This window comes from Propithecus coquereli, unplaced genomic scaffold (assembly GCF_000956105.1).
Source record: "Propithecus coquereli isolate 6110/MARCELLA unplaced genomic scaffold, Pcoq_1.0 Scaffold252, whole genome shotgun sequence".
In the NCBI taxonomy this organism is placed as follows: Eukaryota; Metazoa; Chordata; class Mammalia; order Primates; family Indriidae; genus Propithecus; species Propithecus coquereli.
This window is the reverse complement of record NW_012148086.1, coordinates 4,875,558-4,898,722: the sequence shown is the minus strand read 5'-3', so window position 1 is coordinate 4,898,722 and position 23,165 is coordinate 4,875,558. Positions and strand designations below refer to the sequence as shown.

The 23,165-nt window shown below is 42.0% G+C and overlaps 1 protein-coding gene across 2 annotated transcripts in view; it reads left to right on the top strand.

Annotated features, from left to right (window-relative positions):
• The window catches only part of HECW1 (HECT, C2 and WW domain containing E3 ubiquitin protein ligase 1), a 413,177-nt gene that overhangs the window by 338,837 nt on the left and 51,175 nt on the right, over positions 1-23,165 (top strand). For both annotated transcript variants that reach the window (XM_012646903.1, XM_012646902.1), the window contains 8 exons: positions 4,037-4,171; positions 10,385-10,490; positions 11,336-11,432; positions 16,314-16,397; positions 16,961-17,070; positions 21,148-21,268; positions 22,028-22,141; positions 22,820-22,972. In XM_012646903.1, coding sequence (XP_012502357.1) covers positions 4,037-4,171; positions 10,385-10,490; positions 11,336-11,432; positions 16,314-16,397; positions 16,961-17,070; positions 21,148-21,268; positions 22,028-22,141; positions 22,820-22,972 — 920 coding nt within the window. The remainder of the gene's footprint in view (positions 1-4,036; positions 4,172-10,384; positions 10,491-11,335; positions 11,433-16,313; positions 16,398-16,960; positions 17,071-21,147; positions 21,269-22,027; positions 22,142-22,819; positions 22,973-23,165) is intronic.

The window sequence follows — 23,165 nt, the reverse complement described above, 5'->3', positions numbered from 1 at the left end:
TGGAATAAGTTGAAAAATGCGTCAATAAATGTACTTGCCCAGTCCCAGATAGCTTTATGATGTACTCCAGAAGTAGGAAAAATGGAAACTGCATGGTTTATTTTATGAAGCAATCATAACTTTGCTGATAAAACCAGAAAAAAAGTAAAAACTACTAGCACAAACTGATACATCCATACCATGATATATTACTCAGCAATAAAAGAAAAAGGGTGAATGTAATAACTTGGATGAATCTCAAGGAATTATGCTGAGTGAAAAAGCCAATCCCAAGAGATTACACATTGTATGATTCCATTTATATGACATTCTTGAAATGACAAAATTCCAGGAATGGAGAACAGGTTAGTGTTTATCCAGGAATTAGGGGTGGGATGGGGGTAGGAGGGAGGTGAATGTGATTACACAAGGGCAACGTGAAGGATCCTAGTGTTAATGAAACTTCTCTGTATCTTGACTGTGGTGGTGCATACAAGAACCTACACATGTGATAAAATTCTGTAGCACTAACTACACACACACAAGTATAAATAAAATTTAAGGGATTTGGAAAATTAAAAAAACTGTAGGCAAAACTCACTTGCATTCCAAAAAGCTCCTATTAAAAAATGAAGTGTTAAATTGGAAAGTATACTAAAAGAATTACCCACCACAATTAAATAGATTTTCTCCCAAAGATGCAGAGTCATTTACTACTAGTGAATCTGTTATCACCAGTATTTTAACCAATAGTATGTAAACCATTGAGGAATTTCAGGTGATGCTTTTAAGAAATGCTAGAGAAGTACTTGATAAAAATTAAATTCAAGTTTATATTTTAAAAACAAACAGGTACTCCTGGTAAAGTAGGAATATAAATATGTTTTCATGACTTAATTAAAGGCCCTCTTAGAAGAATGAACGACATCATATTTCACAACTGAACCCTAGCAGTTTTCCCATCAAAATCAAGAACAAAAAAAGATTGCGAATGCCACTTCTTATTAGCATTGTCCTAGGAGGTCTTATCAATGTTACAGAAAAGGAAGTAAAAAGAAAAAATCCCTTGTAAAGAAGGAGACAAAATTAACATTATTTACAAGTAAAAATCAAAGAGAATACACTTAAAAGAATAGTTTATTTGGCAGAAGCCTTTAATATAAAGAGAAGATAAAAAATAAATACACAAATAATAGCTTTCCTAGGTACCAGCAATGATGGGTTATAAAATATTATAGGAAATAAGCACTCAGAAGAGCAATGGACAACATTAAATACCTGTCAACCATCTTAACCAGAAATATGTGTCTTTCAGGAAGACAGTTACAAAACTTTACTAAGGAAAAAATCTTTAATAGACATGTTCAGAAATGGGAAACAGGTACACTGACTATCATAAAGAATGAATTCTCTCCATAATCATTTATAGTCTTGAAGTGATTCCAAACAATATCCCAGTAGAACTATTTTGGAACATAATAAAATTAAGATCAGTCCATCCATAAAAATAAAAATGAGCCGACAAGAATACCTAAGAAAATCTTGGAAAATATAAAGAGGAAACTTGCCCTACAGACATTAATAATTGGAATAGCATGATACCAGTGAAAAACCCACAGACCACTGGGACAGATAAAATATTCCTGAAACAGACAGTAGAATTTATAAAAGATTTGTATGTAATAAAACAATAGAGAATGGATGATTTGGGAAAATGGACTCTTTGAGAAAAATATCAAACTACAACTTCACATTACACCAAAAAAAGTTTCAGAAAGAGTAAAGATTTAATGTTAATAATTAATGCACCAAAAATAAAGCTAGAAAAATATAAACATTTAACAGACCTCTAGAGAGAAATGATTAAGAGATTTAAATACATAGGAATATTAAAAAGCAAAGCAAACAAAAGTCAAAAGCAGATTTAAAGGCAGATGTGTAACTAAGTACATGTATAAATAAATAAGAAAACCTTAACATCCCAACAACGACAATGAAAAAGGGAACAGACATAGTGGACGATAGTCTAAGGAAAAAATTGACCAATCAGCCTATGAGAAAATGTTTTCCTCTTGTAAATTCCATGGAAAATGATAATTAAACATTTTTGCCATTTAACAATTCTAAGAGTTCTTTCAAAATTACTCAGCATCTGCGATAGCATTACACAGAGGCGGATTCATGGACTAATGGTATTAGGGGAGATCTGCACAACTGCCATGAAGGTAGCGTGTTAATATGGATCAATAATCAGAAATAGTTTTCTTTTAACCCAGTAATTAATTCAACTTATAGGAATTTATACTAAAAAATCACCACATATGCTCAAATAGAAGGAACATATTTAATTTATAAACCTCTAGGCATGTATTTGAATAATAAAAAATCTACTTTTAATATTAATTCATTTAGCTTATACTTGTGTATTGAAAATCTCAGGTAAATCTGTTGATAAATTTGGGGTTTTTTTCCACTCAGATTTCAGTCTTATTCAGACTCTTTACTCGTATTTTTGACATCATGGGTGTCGCTTTTTCAGTTATCTAGCAGTTTTTCAGGGCACGTCATCTTCACTTCCAGTTGGATATAGCCCCTTTTGAATCTGTGTGGGTGCTATCTGGGGAAATTTCACCACAGGCCACAAATACTGATTCACGTGGTATTAGGAGAGTTGTTGTTTACTTTTGTCCTGAGGGGGGATATTTTTTATCTCAATAATGAAACCACTGTATGATTTTTTATAGAGCTCTTTAAAAGGCTTGTTTACAATGGCATCTGATACTTGAAATTATAAGCTCCTACCTTCTAAATCTGTATAAAATTTCTTTGCTTCTCTCGGGTGAGTCTAAAAATATCTAAAATTAGCATTGACTGAGATCATTTAAGGCTAATATATCTTCACCAAATGTTACATTTTTTCAAAAGAGAGTAATTGAAAGATTGTCCTATAGTACAAAGGTTTTGGGAAAAACAATATTAACTATCTCTTTTATATGAGGTAATTTTAGGTTTAAAGAACAACTTTTGCCATATATTGGAACATATACAGTAATCAGATATGGCTCAAGGATTTATGTACAAGAGTGTTTATTGAAGCATTATTTTAAAACAGTAAGAAAGTCAAGGGGGCCAGGTGCTGTGGCTCACGCCTGTAATCCTAGCACTCTGGGAGGCCAAAGCGGGAGGATCGTTTGAGCCCAGGAGTTTGAGACCAGCCTGAGCAAGAGCGAGGCCCCGTCTCTACTAAAATAAATAGAAAGAAATTAACTGGACAACTAAAAAAAATATATAGAAAAAATTAGCCGGGCATGGTGGCGCGTGCCTGGAGTCCCAGCTACTTGGGAGGCTGAGGCAGGAGGATCACTTGAGCCCAGGAGTTTGAGGTTGCTGTGAGCTAGGATGACGCCACGGCACTCTAGCCCGGGCAACACAGTGAGACTCTGTCTCACAAAAAAAAAAAAAAGACAGTCAAATGTCCAACAATGAAGGCTACTGAAATTATTATTTAATTAATTATTCGTTACATATCCATGAAACTTAATATCATACGCTCATTAGAATTCTCTGTTAGAAGAGTATTTAATAACTTAGGGAAATGCTCATAAAATAAGTGAAAAATTCCATAACGGAATTGTAGATCCTGATGTGGAGAAAATATGTATGTATTTGTACAGGAAAAGACAAGACTGGGGAAAACAATCACCAAAATTACTTATTTGGTGATTTATGCATCGGAGGCTCTATTTCTCTTACTTTCCATGTTGGAGAGAGTATTACGACTCCTACTCTGTAAACTCCGCACACAATGTAAAGTGTTTAGCAGGGACTGATACTGCTTCATTCAACTGCTGAGCAGAGGTGCAGTGAGCAGAGGCGCAGTGTCCCTGTGCCCCATCGAGCTAGATGACTTTTGAGTAGAATGAAAAAGGTGGACTGGGGCCCGGGGAAGCCAGGCAGCAATAACCCTGACGCCTGAGCCCCGCAGCGGGCCCTTATGTCAGCCCCTCCGTTCTGCCCATGCTCACAGGGGTGCTTTCTTTCACTGGTCTGTCTGCAGTCTTTTTTCGTGGACCACAACAGTCGAGCTACCACTTTCATTGACCCCCGAATCCCTCTTCAGAACGGTCGTCTTCCCAACCATCTGACTCATCGACAGCACCTCCAGCGGCTCCGCAGCTACAGCGCAGGAGAGGTAACCCCCCACGCACCCCCTCTGCTGCTCACAGGGACACAGTCCCTGCCTCTTCTGTGGGGGGGTGGGGGTGGCCAGGATCTAGGGTCGCCTGCTCTGGAAGAGACAGAGCCATATGTGTACTGCTCTGTAGGAGAACGAATGACGACACTTACCTCCCTAGACTTGTCTTCAGATGACCTTCCTTTACCTTCACTTTTGTCCAGCACGATCACCACCACTGAAAATCTGTCTAGTTTAAAGGAGACTGAAAATGCAGTGACAGGTGATCCCTAAACTTGTGGCTGGAGCTGTGCTTCCCAAGGCCTGCCAGCCACATGCGAATACTCGGAAGACCATGGAACTGCTGCACAGAGTATGACTGACTTTAAACTGCTACCTCTCCACAAGATCCTGGAGAAGAATCCAGTAAAGCACTCCTAGACTAGAAACTGGGGGAAGTTAACCAAGCCCCATGAATGTTCTGTTCCCTTTCTGCCATGTGCTCTTCCCTGGTTTTATGTCTTCTCTCATGAGAAGGACGGCAACCCTTCACAGTTAGAGTGAAGGGCTAAGCGTCACTTTCATTGCCTTTCTGAATTACTGCCTCTATCTCTCGTCCCTTTCCTGTCTTTTTTTCTCACCCAAAACTCAAAACATAGCTTTTTTCTACTTCTAATTAGTTCCTGACAGTATTATGAGCAAATCTTTTTTTATGCTCTGACTGACATTTCCCAAGTACCTGTGCCTTCTTTTCATAGACACTACCAGGATCTCAAGAGATGTGGCTTCTGAGAACCATTTCCCATAAAACAGCTTATACAATTGGATGAAAATGAGGTCAAAAAAATCCAAACAGTGATATAGGAAGGAAAGGAATATATATGTGTGATCCCCCAGGAAGAGCCACAGTGGACTGGGAAGATAATGAACCACGTGACAGCATCTCTTCCAGACAGCAAACATGAGTCTCGAGGGAAGAGCCTGTTGATATATGGGCACCAGTCATTTACCACCTTTTCTGGAGTAATCCGCTGTATACTCTGAGAGACATAACTGTCCCCAACCAAGGGCACACACGGCTTAATGCCAGTGTGATAAAATAAATTTAGGTATCGTTGTTTCAGGATACTGCTGAAAGCATGTTAAATCTTTCTTTCTGCATATACATAAAATGTGGGTGACCAGACAGAGAGGGAATATTATACATCCCCCAAGCATTATGTGGGTGTCAGGGCCTTCTAGATGCAGACATGTTCACAGACTACAGAAAGCAACATCCCAACTTCCCAGCTCGACATACATAGTCCCCCTCCCTGCTGGTACTTTTATAACACTTCAGAAAGTACAAGGTATTTTGCCTTATGATTATAGTGAATAAGTTCAAATTTCTGCATCAATTTGAATTATGCTATTTTAAATGTCTAAGCTCTTCAATATTATTAAGACAATTTTAGTATTAACATAGGGTAACTACACGTGATAAAGAAGCTGAGTACTGCAGACAGGTTCGCTGTCTGTAAAACAAAAACATCGATTACTCAATGTAAGATGACTTCTCTAAAGTTATAGAGCTCTTACAATTGTAAGAAATCAACCTGAAAATATAAATATTAAAAACCTTTCTAACTGCAAGAACGAGATTGAGGTCATGGGTACCATATGCATTACCTATTTTAAAGCATGTGTTTGATGTGATTGAATAGCCCAAATACAGCTCATTTAATGTCAACATTCTTGGCAAAGTGCCACCTGCATCAGCCAGGAACTAGCTGAAAGACTCTAACACATAAGGATGAAGGGGCATTAATCTACATCAGCCATCTGTCTGCTTCCTAATGCATCCATTCCCAGCTGACTTTCAAACCTCTCCCATCCCCCTGCCCATCCTCTCTCTTCTAGTAGCTTTGGACTGACATAAGGGGAAACTGAGCAAAGCAATATTAAGAGAAGCTGAGAGGCAGAGGAGATATCTTATCCAGAGGCAGCACACTAGAAAAAACAAAGACTCAGCTTCTAAGAAAACAAATACCTGGTTCCTACTGCTGCGAGAGCCCACAGCCTAGGGATGAGGAGACAGGAGGGACTCTGATACAAAAAACAGAGAAGGGGTGGTGGGAAATGTCGACTGTATTTGCTGTGATGTGATTTTGCTCAGCAAACATTGACCAAAGGCATGGCTTGCTTTGAGCACTATGGAATACAAAGAAGTATGAGGCAATCTCCACCTTGGAGAAGTTTGTATTGTATTTTTGAAACCAGGTCAAAAATAAATACAGAGTTAAGTCACAAGAGAAATCAAAATGTGATTGAGTGCCAAGAGAGATGTTAGAACAAGTGCCACAGAAGTTCAAAAGAGGCCAAGGAAAATTATCTTTTAAAATAAGGTACCTGACCTGGAACTTGAAAACTGGTAGACTCTAGCTGGAACGAGGGAGGAGGGAGGGCAGCCTCAGAGCTCAGCGTGAGCACAGGTGCAGGTGGGACCCAGACAGGTCCGTAGAGAGACGGCGCGAAGTTCAGTGCGGCCAGAGAAGCAGGTTCCCACTTGCTGTGTCTTGGTTTTTGGAAAACTTTGAATGCCGCGTGGAAGAGTTGGAACTTTTTTTAAGGGCCCATTGAATGAATTTAAGGAAAGTAATATGATGATTTTCATGTAAAAAGTGGGTTTTAGAGATCATTTCACCCATTGTTTCCCAGCAGGGAAAGACTGCCGGCATTTGGGGCAGGACAATTCTCTGATGTGCAGAATTGTACTGTAACATCACAGGACTTTTTTGTCCTGATCCCATCCATTAAATGTCAGGAGCATTCCTGCCTCACTAGTTCATTATGACAACAAAACAAAACAAAGCTCCCAAGCATTTCCACACACCCCCAGATGACAGCGCCACTGCAGCTGGGAATCGTATTTTACAGTCCAGTAAACTGAAATATCAAGAACTCACGCCATGCAGGGAGTTTGGGACCACGGCTCAGATTTGCTAACTCCCAGTAGGTATAAACTAGTATTTTAAAAAGAAGATGATGAAGGTAGGACTGTGGAAAAAGGGGATTTGAGAGGCCTGTTGGGGACCACTGCCCCAGTCCCCATGGAAGGGGATAAGGCCCCCAGTGGGGGTGACAAAGAGACAGCAAACAAGGACAGCCCGTGGGAAGAGGGCTGGGGAGTTGGGCAGTGTGCAGGAAAGCGTGACTAGGCCTGCAGTCGGCGGGGCGCAGGGAGCTATGTGCCACTGCGCACTCCTCCCCGGGTGGGGACCCCAGTTTCTGCGTCTGCAAACATATGACCCCAATGTCTGTCCCAGCCCTGTGATTCTCGAGTCTGTGAGGCTTGATTCCAAGTCTTCAGGACCGTGTGACTAAGAGTCACAGTCCCATTGACAGCATGTAGGTAAGGGGAGCAGGAGAGACGAGTAGGGAGGATGGCAGCTTTGTCTTTAGACAAATTGACAATGAGCGTAAGAGCAGTAGGATTTCTGATTAGAGGTTGCAGTTAAACAGGAAATAATTGAGGGATTATTTCATAATCCATTATTTCCCTGTGTCCTGTATCGCAGGCAATGGGGAATTAGCTGTAGATGTTTCTTAGACCACAACTCTAGATATTGATTATTTTCTGTTCACCTACATAAGCCATTCTCTTGACTGTTGTTTACCAGTTGATTTTTTATAAATTGTGCTTAAAAACAAAATTAAAATGAGTTTCTCTATTAAGGATCCTAAATGATAAAATTTCCCCTCAAAACCCAATAATAGATTATAAATAGAGATATTGTTAAATATCTTTTGGATTATCTTTTACCTCACGTGGCAATTTTTCAGGCCAATTGCTGAATGGTGTCATTATGGATATAGGATTTATACATAAAAAGATAATTATTTGACATTTTGACTTGCATTTTAATGCAGTGACACATCTGTCTGCAATATATTCAAGTGCCAGCAAAGTAAGACTTACCTGTTCTCCTAATATCCAAATGAAATTGGACGTAAACAGAAAGAGCACAGAGGGCTATGAATATTGGCTCCCATCTTCCAATCAGTATGTAAATCACTAAAGGTTAACAAATTTGCCTTGTTTATACAGCAATTAGTAATATAATTAACACTATTAAGAAAGGATAAGCAGAGCACATATTTTTCTTTCTTTTACCACCTTACCTTGGTCAGATCAGAAAATCATCCGTCATAGAACATTTCTGGAAGGTACACACAAAAAAGCTCAACAGTGATTGCCCCAGGAAAGGGCAAGTGTCTGGCAGGGAAGAGAAACTTCCTACTTTAAAAGCAGAAATCACTCTTAGTCATTCTTTGGAGTGAGGTTCTTTGGTGGCAAATGTCACTTCAGTGGCTCTGGTGGCATAAAGGTATAGTAAAAATAAGGTTAAAAAAAGATAAAAAATGGCACTGGTATATGGCCCTTACTACGAATGGAGCTTACAGAACTGGAAGTTGCTCTGGTGAGTCAGCGCGTGGCGAGCGAATGTGCAGCCTAGGACCTTGCTGTACGCTGCCATAGACTTTAGAAACACTGCACACTTAGGCTACACTAAATTTATTATTTTTTTAAAAAATCAAATGCACTACTACAATGTTACGACAGCTATGGTATCACTAGGTAATAGGAATTTTTCAGCTCCGTTATAATCTTACAGGACCACCAACTTATATGCAGTCCGTTGTTGACCAGAACATCGTTATGTGGTGTGTGACTGTATTAACAATATGGAATGAGTGTAGAAAACACAGGCACAGATGGAAAGCATGATTTCCCATCTGGAGACAGTGGTACACCTGAAAGTAAAAAACTGGGTCATGTTGTCTGTGGTTCTGCGTCCTACATTACCATTACAGTACCTTGTAGACAACGCCCACGCCATTAAAATTCTTCTATAATCTTTTGTCATGTGGATCTACCAGCATTTAACTCAAGCCTTTCTTGCACATTATGTTTGTTGCCCACTTTTTACTATTATAGAAACTTTGAACAAACATCTTTCTTTTGTTTACTTATTATAATTCTAAAAATTTTGTTAATCTATTTTTAGAACACAAAAGAAATCTAGAGATAAATGTAAATTCATCCTTTGGGCTTTTCCTATGAACTTGCTAATTTTTTTATCATCAAGTCCCCAGCGTTTTCAGAGAAAGCGTTAGCTGATTATTAACCCAAATGCAGTGTAAAATATGCAATTTTCATTCACAGCTTTAAGAAAACCCACCAGCATACGCTTCCAAATTGCAATGCTGAAGAGAAGCTTGTTTACCAGTACTGAAAACTATTTTCTGAGGATATCTATTTTGTTTTGTCTGGAGAGCTAAATGTTTGGAGTTTTCACATTTACAATTATGATTAAAGCTATCAACATCAAAAGAAAAAGAAATCCTAAAAGTAGTCAGTATTGGAAACTGGGTTTTACCCAATCATAAGAGAACGTCTGGGGAAAGGCAGGCCACCAGGGACCGACCCTCTCTTCTCTCTCTCTCTCTCTCTCTCTCTCTCTCTCACGTTATTTATCCCATGAAGTTTTGTCAAAATGCCCAACCAAAACCAAGATTTGGAAGCAGGTTGGTAGCATGGGAGGAGTAAACAAGTGCTTCAGAGTGAAGTATTATTATAGTTAGAATCCTGGTTCTCTCTCTTAACAGTTGAAAATTTGGGAAAAACTTATTTTTCTCAGATCTTCAGATTCCCTATTTTGTAAATTGAGGCTAGTAATGCTTATCTTGCAGAATTTGTTAGGATGCAAGATACTACGTGGAGAGAAGCCAGCGCAGTGAATGGAATAAAAGGCTCTCAGCAGAGACCGGCCCTGAGTGTAATCAACACTGTCTAAGAGAACAAGTCCATTCCACACTCAGTACTGAAGTTCAGTGCTGCCTCCAGGAAAGGAGGGTTATAAGCCTACCTTACTGATAATATTTGTCTAGAACTTATCTCTCTTTAGCATATTCAGGACAAGAAATGTGTCTTAGGCTATTCTGTGTATTAATTTGATTAACACCCATGACATTTGGCACAGTCACTTTCTTAAAAACCATAACAACATCAACCACTCTACTTAGTCATTTTTTTAAACTTTCTTATTTTCCATCATTTTGAAGGTTACAACTTTTTTGGACTTAGGTCACGTCAGGATCTTTTGCCCTTTATGTTGAAAAATTGGTATCAAAAGACCATCTGAAGTTGATGACAGATTTCCAATGTTTACACTTTTATTTTAAAATTAGGCTTCCGAAGTCTCTAGAAACAGAGGAGCCTCTTTACTGGCCAGGCCAGGACACAGCCTAGTAGCTGCTATTCGGAGCCAACATCAACACGAGTCATTGCCACTGGGTATGTATCTCGCTGCTTTGAATTCCCGGCTACCTGATACTTAGCCTTTTTTTTGTTTTGTTTTATCGTGACTCCTTTAATATTCAAGATTCTGTGTTTTCTTTTCCTTCTTTTATGGTATGGTCTACTCCCCCCACTTCCCCTCCTCCCCACTTCTCTCTTCCCTACTCTCTCCCGAGCCCCTGCCCCTTCTTCTATATTCCACTCATTGATTTGTTAACTTGGTTGGGAAGAGCATAGTTTAAATGAAGTGGTGGATTTTATTGCTGCTCAATACAGTATTTAATGCACACCTTTCTTTCCATGGGTATATGGGAAATGTTTGCAGTCTTCACCCCTAACCTCTGCTACCTCTTTCCAAAACACATGCCACTTGTATGGAGGGAAATGAGGTGAGAGAGTCTGGATGGATTGGGGCATTTACCTTATCACTACTGGGAAATCAATGCATGGATGTCTTTGAATTCATAAAGAATCTTTCACCCTAACTGTGGCAAAATGACCAAGGAAAGTTAGCAGGAAGAGAGAACTCTCTCAAGGGTGAGCTACTGTAGTCTGCTTCACCTGTTCACACAGATGTGCATTAACACCCAGCAAAGTTTCTGAAGTACTAAGGGTGATTAACTCAGATCTGGTTCACTTTCAGTTTGATCTTTTAAAAATAATAATGCTATTATGTCACACTTTTAAAAAGCCTCAAGAGCTTACATGTTTTTGATGAGTACGCTGCCTGCCCTTCAAACTCCTACGTTAATCCCGGTATCAAGCGGCCATTTTCCAATCATCAGAGAAATTATCTCTGGGCTGCAGACTCAACCACAACCCTGTGCTTTTGTCTGTTTCAGCATATAATGACAAGATTGTGGCATTTCTTCGCCAGCCAAACATTTTTGAAATGCTGCAAGAGCGTCAGCCCAGCTTGGCAAGAAACCACACACTCAGGTAGGGTTCATCCTTCACCCCTGGAACTCCAGGTCTTTCCAGCTATTTTTCCTGGTGGGAAAACACCTCTGTGCAGAGAGAGTAGAAGCTTGTGGTGCATTTTACTCATGCATTTAAATTATATTAATAACTCAAATCTTCAAAATAAAGGGCTCAGGGGGTTCCAGTGTTCTGGGAAATGGCACAATCTGAGATAGTCTTACTATCAGGTTGCATATTATTTATGTGATTCTGAAATGATTTCCATTGATTTGGAGGAAAGCACAGAAAGGGAACAAATAGTATTTATTCAAAAATTATGTGTGTAAAGTGCTACATAAATTATTTTTCATTTTGAAATATAACTGTTTACTGGTAAACCAAATATTGAGTGCCCATATTCAAAAATAAACAAGCAAACAAAAAAGTATCATATATGCTCTAACTACTTAAATCCTGTTGTTCATTAGAGTCATTTTTGAACAAGAGCCTCTGAAGCTCTGAATCACTTCATTTGGAAGGAATAGCCACCTAAAGTGATAAAAAGAGAAAATTTCCCCAGTACTTAAATCCTGCTTTCTCCCCAAATATTCAAACATCTCTCCCCTTCAGTTTGCTAACCAACTTTCAAAAGTTGCAGATGCATGGTGGTTAAGAGTGAGCCTCCTTGGAGTTTGAGTTCTTGCTCCAGCACTTAGGGACTCTTGATGGCGGCATGTGATTCAATCCCCTTATCTCATCCCTGACATGGGCATCACAACGTGGGCATGGCTGAGATGCTTAGATGAGGATGTGTGTAAAGGATTAGGCAAGGCAGGTGAGAATCTGGTCAACTAAAGGCCTTTATTTCTTCCCTTCCGGTAGGGGGCAGTCTCCAATCTGGATGACACCTGTAAGACTCTGACCTCCTCAGGGAATCCCTAACACCTTCAAGTCACCTCCTTGCCATTCAAATTTTTGCCAGTCCCACCAGATGGATCATTCCCTATTCTTTCCCCTCTCCTAGCCCCCTCATGGATACCCTTTTCCCTGTATTTTCACTCTGTGAATTAGAGCCACAATCCTCCCTCTTCCTCACCTCCACATCTAAGCATTCACCTCCTCACGTTCTCTTTTCCAGCCCTCCTTTTCTCTTCTCCCTGCTGTGGCTCAAGCTTGGGGGCTCATCGTTTCTCTCCTGAACTTGCAGAGGTCTCTCCTAAGATACCAGCTGTCTCCTTACCATAACCAAAACTACCTTCTTACAGCACAGATCAAATCACGTCCCTCCTGCCCTTTGAGAAAGCTTCCAAGGCTTCCATCACATAGGAAATGAAGTCAACGTTTCTAAGCATGATGACCCTGTTCTCCAAAGTCTGGCCTTTACCTAACGCGCCATCCTATGCTAAGTTTTTCCTTCCGGAGTCTTCTACCCCTACCACACAGGTTGTGTACTGTCCTGCCTTGACCTCTCCTGGAATGCCTTCTCGGTGAAGGGCATCTCATCTCATTTTAAAGACCCAGATCAAATGCAAAAGTTCAGTGATCCAGGCAGACTTTAGTATTTCTTTTGTCTTGCTTTAGTAGCATGCTTTGTGTACCTCTATTTTCAGAGCTCTCGTTTTCTGTCATTGGCTTGTGTCTCCCTGCAGCACTATAAGCTCTTTAGAGCAGGGCCTTTCTCTTCCTTATCTTTGTATCTGCTCAGCCTCCTCAGAACCTGGTCTTCTATCAAAACACTAATTACTTTTTGAGTGAATGAAAGGTCTTTAGTGTGAGTAATGGTCACTTTCATTTATGTTCAGCTCTTAAGAATTACCTGCCCAAGTGTCATTACTGAGCCACTGCAGATGGCAGTGCCATACTGTCATGTGGGCCATTTATTCATGGGCTGGTCCCACGCACAGTACCTAACAACTTCAGGGGATTTTCAAGGGATTTCCAGGGGAGTTGCATTACCTGGAGAGTTTCTGAGACATGGCTGCTCTCAAAAGTTCTTTATGTTAGTGATTCTACCACTAATAACTGAGCTCGCCACTTACTTTTTGGAGGAATTTGAAGTCACCAAAGGCACTAGAGTCCAATTTTAATCATTGGAAAAGTTTTTTAAAAGTAATCCCGTGTAAAAGAGTGAATGTATTTCCAAAGGAAAGTAAACAATTTTCGGCCTTCCTGTGTAATATCACATTATAACAAAATCCAGGAAACCTTAAAAGTTTTGTTGCAGTGTGGAATTATGTGATTATGATTTTCCAGAGCTGGGGGTACTTGAAATCTGGGCATGTTGGAATTGGAAGAACCTCAGAAATTGTCTAGTATAGAAACTAATAACCTTTTAAAGATTATGGGCTCCTTTGAGAATCTGATGAAAGCTATTATGGACTCTCCACTACATATTAAGATAAATCTTTGCATGTAATTTCAAACAGTTAATGGACTCTAAAGAACTATGGACCCCAGCCTGAGAACCCAAATATCTCATGAAAAACAGAAGGCCCACTATGATTATCCGAAACCGACTGTGAGGACATGGAATTAAAAAGGCAGAAAGACAAGAGTAAGAACTTGCTCTTCAGGAGGTCAAGCACAAGAGAACCAGGAAGCCAGGCACTGCTCTCTGTGATTGCACCTCTTGCTGCCCCCTGAGTGTGGTGTGAGAATGAATTAGATCCGTTTTAAAGATCCAAGAGTGGAAAAGAAAACCATCTTTCCCCATGACCCCATCTAGAACTTACTGGTTCCTCTGGGGTCCCCAAGTGCAGACTGTGACCCTGTTCAGCTGTTGTTATTCTCAGGGAGCCGTGGATTCTCTGTCTTGGGTTCACAGGCCAGCTGCTGGCTAGATTAGAGTTCTCAGAAAACTGCCCAGCAGGGAGCAAGCAGTGATTCACAAGGAAGCTTCATTGGAGGAGGGGGATGGAGCCAGAGAACCCAAACGCTGGTGGCATCTGTTATCTTTAAGGGATATGGTAGTGGTCCTGATGTGGAGATGTCAAAATGTCAACAAGGCAGGTGGCTCTACTGTCCTGAGGGCCCAGGAGGGTTTGCGCTGGAGTTTTCCTGATGGCCAAGGAATATATGCAGGAGACAGATGGCATTCCCCTCTTCAGATATCTGCCCCAGTTCTTAGTGTCCTTGGGATGGAGCCCCAGGGACACTTGGAGGTTCCTCACACCACTGGGTCTGCATGAGAAGTTCATAGACATGACAGACGGTACAATGTCTGATGGAGAGCTGCTGAACTCTCTGCAAACTGTGCTGGGCATTACGACACATGGATGTGTTCCCTGTGGTGGTGCTGAGACAGAACCACTGCACTGGGTGCTGCTTTCTGTGACTGGAGACTGCACGTTGCTGCCCTAGTGGACTTGCCCCTCTCTGGACTTCTTTTCCCTGGTGGCCTTGGGCATCAAGATGATCCCTAGAATGTGTTGTCCCTTTCTCCCCCAGGCAGGAAGGCCAGGGCTGTAACCAGACGTGGATCCCTTGGGGCATCAAGATAACCTGCCGCAGGGGACACTATCATGGGAGAGCCTATAAATTTGAGAGTCGCTCTTGAGGCTGAAGTCAGTAAATTAGAGGAGCACATCCAGAGCATCTTCCAAACAAGAGGGCTAGGAGGCAGTATGAGGATTTGGAGGAGAAAGCGAGGGACAGGGGCTCAAGGACACAGGCAGAGAGAGCAGCAGGGACCTGGGGAGGCGAGTGCTTGCTCTCCAGGCTGGGCCCCCACCTGCTCCCTTTCCATCCTCAGGCAGAGAAGCAGGTGTGGACACACCGTCCCCCACCCCAGGTTCTGGGAGTGGCATTCACTGCAGTGGCGCTTTACCACTGAGAGGTTGGGTCACAAGGCCTTTCTCTGTTTAATCTCTTTCTGTGTAGCTTCCTTTGCCTTTTTAAAAAGTCCCCACAACTCATTTGGAAAGGGTCGTTGGGGAAAAAAAATCCCAACACCGACGGTCAAGTTGATTCTATTTTTTCCTGACAATATATTTAATACAAGTTATGATGAAGATTTGGATTCAATTAATATAATCATAGAGAGGAAAATGTTGTATCTACACTATTTTCGAAAATAGATTTTTAAAATATCATTCCTATGTTGCCATTAGAAGAAACCGAGTGAAGGGTATATAAGATCTCTCTGTATTACTTCCTACAACTACTTGTGAATCTAAAATTGTCTCAAAATAAAAATGGTTCAACCAAAAAAGTTAAATATTTTTTTAAAAATCAGTCCTTAAGTTTTCCCAGATTTCTGCTGCATCTCCTCAGGAAAGGCAAAACATTGAACTTTATTGAAGCATGCACACAGTGGAAAGATTCTTGGGTACAGTGTTTGCAATATTTAGAGTAATGTCAGGGAAGCACATTACACAGTTAATTTGATCAACATAAATGCTACTCCTCCATAAACTGATTGAAATAATTTGCCAGGTTGGAGTTGGAGGTTCATCAGAATAGGCGAGTTGTAGCTAGAGACAAAAGTGATGGGAGACTCGTAGGTTTTGGAGGCCAGGCCCCCTTTGTGCCCCGTGTGGCATCATGAATTTCCCATGAATTTCCCATCGGCCACAGATTTCTCACTTCCCACTCGCCCTGCCCTCCGTGGCCTCCAGTACACCACGAGACCAGGGCCGTCTGTCAGGGGCTCTCGATCACCCAGCGCCACTCCTGCCTGTCTTAGCTGTCTGAGGACCTGACGTGGCTGCATCCCTCGGCTTCTGCACCTGTGCGAGCCTGAGGACAGCTGTCCTGTGTAGCGCATCCTGCAAGCCTGCAACGCAAGCTTAGAACACTGTGAAACACACTGCACAGGGGGACTTTGCTCTATTCAGCTATATTGGAAGAGAAAAAAAGAGATCTGTTCCTTAGCTTATGTGTTGATGTGTAATTTTTATTTTCTTTCCCCCATGATTCTAGGGAGAAAATCCATTACATTCGGACTGAGGGTAATCACGGGCTTGAAAAGTTGTCCTGTGACGCAGATCTGGTCATTTTGCTGAGGTAAGGAGCTGAGCCCGCAGCGGTTCTGGAAAAGCTTCCCTTGGCAGTCCTCCTCCATCACAGCCACCCCTGAAAGGGGCCTGGACTGAACCACTGACCACCTGTTCTAGAAGATTCTAGAGCTGCCACCAAAGTGGGGTCCCCAGCGCCGTCCCTGCTGCCTGTCAGCCTCTTCAGATTTACAACTGAGGTAGCAGGAGCAACATGAAGTACTTGGTGGAGACTTTGCTGATGATGAAACAGGGTTTCAAAAACACTGAGGACAGGCGTGGTGACTTACATCTGTGATCCCAGCACTGGAGGCTGAGGCAGGAGGATCGCTTGAGCCCAGGAGTTTGAGGCTGCTGTGAGTTATGATGATGCCACTGCACTGTAGCCCAGTTGACAGAAGGAAACCCTGTCTCAAAAAAAAAAAAAAATTTGCAAGCATGATGTGACTATCTTTTTATACTACATTTAAATCTAATTGCTTTTGTTCCTTTGTGAGAACTATAACTGCTATTACCTCAATTGATGAACACTTTCTCATGATCAGAGAACTAACTTTTTCTTTTAATTTGCAGTCTCTTTGAAGAAGAGATCATGTCCTACGTCCCCCTGCAGGCTGCCTTCCACCCCGGGTACAGCTTCTCTCCCCGCTGTTCACCCTGCTCCTCACCTCAAAACTCCCCAGGTAACCGCTGACGGTGCCCGCGAGTGGCCATGTGTGTTTCCACCGGGTGGCAGTGAATGAAGGGTGACTGTGTGTGTCCTCTCTCCCTCATCCCCCCCAATTCCCTGATTGACAGTGCATTCTCAGTATGTGTTGACAAACTGCTGCCGGTTTTTGTAATGCCCTCAAGCTAGAATGGGGCTTACATTTTTTAATGATTGAAACAAATTTTTAAGCACAATATTTCATGACACATGAAAACTACATGAAATTCAAATTTCAGTGTCCATGGAACCCAGCCATGCCTGTTCATTTATGTATTTTCCATGGCAGCTTTCACACCACAGCAGCAGAGATGAGTAATAGCAACCATGGGGCCTGCAAAGCTAAAATATTTACTATCTGGTCCTTTACAGGAAAAGTTTACCATCCTTGCTCTAAATTGCTGTTGCATTCCATAGGCAATCTCCGAGCGTTTCAGAGAGAGGCGCCCTTTCTGAAACATTCTACCTTATGAGTCAGAACTCTATTGCATACCAATTTTGGTAACATGGTTACTAGGGGCCATTGTTAAATCTCCACAAAGATCCCAAAGAATTTTCTTACATAATGTGAAATTGTTCCCCCTAAGTTTTCCTTATGTATGAGAATGAACTTATGATATAAAAACTCTGTAGGTATTTTCCATTCCAAATGAGGGAATATATGTTGAACTGTTTAGTGAAAAAAAAAAAAAGAGATTTTTTTGGATTCATCAAGATAAAGAGCTTAGATCAAATCCATATTGCCAAACTGGATCCAGACATTGGAGAATTTTCCCCTTTTTATTTGGCTTGCATTATCACATTTTCACATTGTTTCATTGTAAAAAAGGTTAGTTTGACAAATCTCGAAACTTCCTATCTCACAAACTCTAGGGTCAGGGTCCAGGCTGGGCTTTTGAAGCCAGTGGGGAAATTCAGGAGAGAACAGAACTTAGCAATGCGCTGTGTCTGTCAGAAGGGACGTCTCACTCAGAGTTAGTGTCATTCAGTACCACCACAGTCTCCAAAACTAGAATGTCTTTTAGTGCAGTTCCTCCGAGTTGTGTCATTCTAACCGTCTCTTAGAGGTAGTTTTGCTAGTTGTTAAAAAATCTGTTTTTAAGATAGTATCTCCTTCTTGTCACTTCCTCCAAACGAGTGTACCAATGGCATTGTTAAGGAAATGCACATGCTGGCTACCTCCGACATAAAACACACAAAGGAAATCCCATTGCCTAAGAAAAAACGAAGCAGGAGCCGGGTTAGAGCCAACATCAGTACAATCTGACATTCCAGCCTTCACGGGGGCCTACTTTTGGGGAGCAAAGTCTTCCATTTGGGGGAGCTGTTGGTCTGCATGACATTCTGTCATGTTGAAGAGATTGTCCCAGCCTGATAATGTGTCTGTGCTTTGGTCCTCAACCTTTGGTAGTAGAGCATGACTATAACATCATTATATGAGAGAGGTGCCACATCACACTTAGAAAAAATAACAGAGGATGAAGAGGTATTTGCTAAATGAAAATTATGTGGATAACTTTTCTAAAAGGAATCAACTTTCCTGATGGACACATTACTAATGCCATGAATCTAAGTAATCATCCAACTCATTTTGTCAAAAGTACTTAATTTTTTGCTCTCCAACTTTGAATTCTAGATTATGCAATCCAAATATTTTGATTTTAAATTTTATAATTCCCATTATCCTAGACCTTTATGAAATCTACCTGGGTGCTACAGAGATAGCGAATCGTAGAAGTTTACACCAAAGTACTTTGTAAAGCATAAATTATTAGAAAACAATGTATAGCAGTGATTATGTGGATAGTGATAGCACCAACAATAGTGAAAGTCATAATGTTACAAAATACACTGTAATCTGCTGGACAGAAAATTATACTTGCACTTACAGACTTGTATTCTAGTTCCCTCTGTGTCCTGAAACCCGGTGTTTCACCAAGACACTTCTGTGCAAGTGGTGGCTATTGGTTCCCCTGCACCCCAGGTGTTGTGGGGTCTGGTGGATCTGGGACCCCCACGCTTCCTCGCTTACACCCTTAGCGGCATCTCCCCTCTTCCTCTCTCCTTGTTGCTGTCGTCTACCAACATTTTCTCGTTCTCAAAGCCGGTGGCACCCGTCTCCTAGTCCTCCTCTCCTTCCCCACCAGGTCCTTCCGTCATTCTGGATGACTTTAACATCCACAAGGACCCCCATTCTGTTTCCTGGCCTCCCGGCGCCTGGGTTTCCTTGTCTGCAGTGACTTTCTCCTTCCCTGCCTCAACCACCCACGCCCACACCCACATTCCACACCACGTCATCATCTCCACAGTCACTGATTCAAGCGTCCTCTTCCCTTCCAACATGTTTGTTCAACTCCTCTCCCTGCTGCCGTCCCTTGGCCTTCTCAGGCCTTCAGCACGTGGAATTCTCTCTTTTCCTTTCTAATATCTTCCCCTTACCCAGCATAGATTCCGTGGCCCATCACTTCAGCAACATCCCGCCAACGCCCTGAACTCCCTGAACTCCCCTGCGCTCTCTCTGCATTGCGTCTGCACCGTCTGGCACAACTGCACCCCTCCGGGAACCTTCCCAGCCGCTTCCTCCCCGTCCGCAGCCAGGCACTCCTGGGCAAACTCCCTTGACAGGCAGATTATTAATTATAAATCAGTCATCTCTCACTTCACATGAGCCTTGAGCACCCAAAAGAAAATTCTAGCACACTTCTTTGGTCTTCTCTACTATTATTTCAAATGTTCCCCTCAAACTTCCAGCCCCCACCCCCTCGTCTCTCCCAGCAAATCACGTCCCATTTTACTTCCGGGAGAAAGTTGAGGCCATGCAGCAGAAACGGCCGCAAACGCCTGCCGCCAAACCTGCGCCCATCTCATCCTCCTGCCCACCTGTGGGTGAGAGGAGGTGTCCTCACTAAGGTCGCCGGGACCTCAGGTCAGCTGATCCTGTGGGTAATTCTCGGCCCTCCTGTTCCTCCAGCAGATGCCCTCCCCCGACGTCGCCTCTTCTGTTAGCTTCCGGGACACCACTCTAGGCATCTCATCTACTTCTCTGGCCACTCCTGCGGCCTCATCCTCCTCTCCCTACCATTCTTAAGGCTCAATCCCAGCTTTTTTCTCTTCTCCCTCAAACTACACCTCTCTCCAATCGAACAATCGGAGGTCCCACCGTCAAAGACCAAGCTCATGATCTTCCCCCGCAGATCCCAGACTTGGCAAGCATGTTCTGTAATATCAAAGAACTGGATTCCCTTCCTTCATGAGTAGCAGTCGTCTGAACTTGTAATTATATACTCACGTCTGTGAGTCTGCTGGTATCAGTCTTCTCTAGACTGTGAGCTTAATACCTGGAATATGGTCTGTAACTACTGAATAGTTACGGGATGGGCAAGCGGATTTTGGCCATCTATAAAACTTGAATAAGGATGTTATTTTTCCATTCTTCTTTTCATTAAATGTGTTTAAAGGTGGTAAATCATTTACAAAGCACTCTAAATGATATAAAAGTTCTCCTCTATATAGAGTTAATGAATTATTGTAATTATTGTAAGCTTTCCTCTTATGATGCAGGGGACTCTAATATAAATTCCTGAATGCTCTGAGCCCTAGCGTACACACGTTTATTTTAGCATCAGTATCTATATAGAAGCATGACAAATGTCCTAGTTACCTCATTATATATTCAATCATTTCTTATAGCAACTTATAAGAAACACTTAATCTAGCTCAGTTCATGTTAATTATTTTGGATTATCTAAGTACAAGTACGCCAAGAAAAATGCTCATCAAGATACTTTTAAAAGAAATACAACCCAAAATAATTGGGGTAGAAGATATAAATATTTATCCCCATTAGAATTCATTTTTCTCCTTAGTACATTATTTCTGTTTATTATGAAAGTAACTGAAAGAGTGATGGAAATCGAGGGGAACTTCTTGAAGACGAAAAATATGAAGATGCCAGAGTGTGCCTGGGGTTAGCGCCTGCTCTGCCATCCTCTTCATGTTTATTCTTCAGTAGACAGTGATGACCTTCGGCCTGTGTGCTTCTTTCTCTCTGCAGGTTTACAGAGAGCCAGTGCAAGAGCCCCTTCACCCTACCGGAGAGACTTTGAGGCCAAGCTCCGCAATTTCTACAGAAAACTGGAAGCCAAAGGATTTGGGCAGGGTCCAGGGAAAATTAAGTGAGTGCTCCAGTGCTTGGCACTGAATTCAGGTGGTAGGTTTTTCTATCCCTTCCTCCCCTCTACCTTTGTGATTTTTTTTTTTTTTTTTTTGAGATTGAATCCCCAGGTGTGGTAGCAGTTATGGTCTGAAGGGAGGGAAGAAAGAAGTTAAGAAGTTGGAAGGAAAGGAAAAAGGAAGTTAAGAAATTGGAAGGGAAGGGAAGAGAGGAAAGAAGAAAGAGAAAGGAAAGTAGATTTTAGACAAAGGCATATAGAAAAATCAGTGGTAGACCTTGTTTTCAGAAAACAAGGAATCTTAAACTAAATCAAAAATCTTGTATTTCCCTTTACTTATTCTTGGGGAAAATTTTACCTCTTTAGTCAAATTCTTGGACTCTTTGTAACTTTGTAACTGAAGTCTAAGTAAAATGTTTATTTTTTTTCACTTCTGGGTTTATTATTTCCGTCTTGAAAAGCCAAGCCCAAACTGAGGAATCCAACTTGAGACATCCTATGACTTGACCAAAAAAGAATCTTAAAAGTTGTCCAATATGATGGAATGTGTGATAAGTGTCCGTGTTTTCCTTGTGCTCCCAATGTTTTGAAAACAGTGTTAAGAAAGTCCCTCACTGAACTGGCAGAACCTGCATCTTCCTCTTTCCTCTCTGCTGGGGAGGCTGGGGAGCGAGACCCTAAACCCGGGCGCTCTCAGCTCACGTGGAACACAGCCCACATCCTGGCTTCAGGGTCGTGCTCACCACCCCTTCTCCTTCTCAGGCTCATTATTCGTCGGGATCACTTGTTGGAAGGAACCTTCAATCAGGTGATGGCCTATTCCCGGAAAGAGCTCCAGAGAAACAAGCTCTACGTCACCTTTGTTGGAGAGGAGGGGTGAGGCACCAGGAGTTTTATGCAGACGCCTCAGTGCGGGTAGACCAGAGCCCCAGGATCTGGGGTGATATTTCCCCAGAAGGAGCAGGGTGGCCATAAGCCTTTGCCCCCAGGTGATTCTGATCACATCCTCCCAGGAGGTCTTTAAGTGCACGTGTACAACTGCATACCAAACTTTTCATATAATTTCAGTGATTTCATGGAAAACTACCGCAACCACGGAGGGCAAGCCCACCTAGGAGGGCATATTGGGATGAACGTGGAAGCCTTTTCAATTCACCCACATACACACACGTGCACACACACACACACACATGCAAGCACACATGCACTGTTGCTGGAAATACTTTCATGTCTCCCACAGCAAAGTCCTGTTTTTATTAGGCCAGCTGTATGTTTTAGCTCATAGGTGTTAGATGATCAAAAGAAAAGGTTAAGGAAAACTCGTAAGAGTTCATTCATGGACATCTGGTTAAGACACATCTCCAAACCAATTACTGCATCCTCATTTTCTAAAGCAAATTGATACTTCCACTGGGATCCACTCCAAAGAGCAGAGGCTGCTCTCTGCTTCCCCCAGCCCCTGACTCTGAAAGGGCACACTGGAATTTGGGTAAGAAACAGGCCCCCCAGCTCTGGGCACGGAATGAGCTTCCTGGACCTCTGCTTCCTTTGCAGCCTGGACTACAGCGGCCCTTCCCGAGAGTTCTTCTTCCTTTTGTCTCAGGAGCTCTTCAACCCTTACTACGGACTCTTTGAGTACTCAGCAAATGACACTTACACAGTGCAGATCAGCCCCATGTCTGCATTTGTAGAAAACCATCTCGAATGGTAAGATCTGTATTTTTCACTTTCTTGCGTTTGAAAGTTCTACTCTTTCTTAGTCAGAAGTCAGCAGCATTTCTGGAAAGCCACCGTGTTTAGAGCAAAGGTGGGTATTATGAGGGGTCATGAGAGTGAACAGAGCACCCTACCTAGAAGGAAGACTCTGACAGTCTTCACCCAGAACACAAGACAGATTACT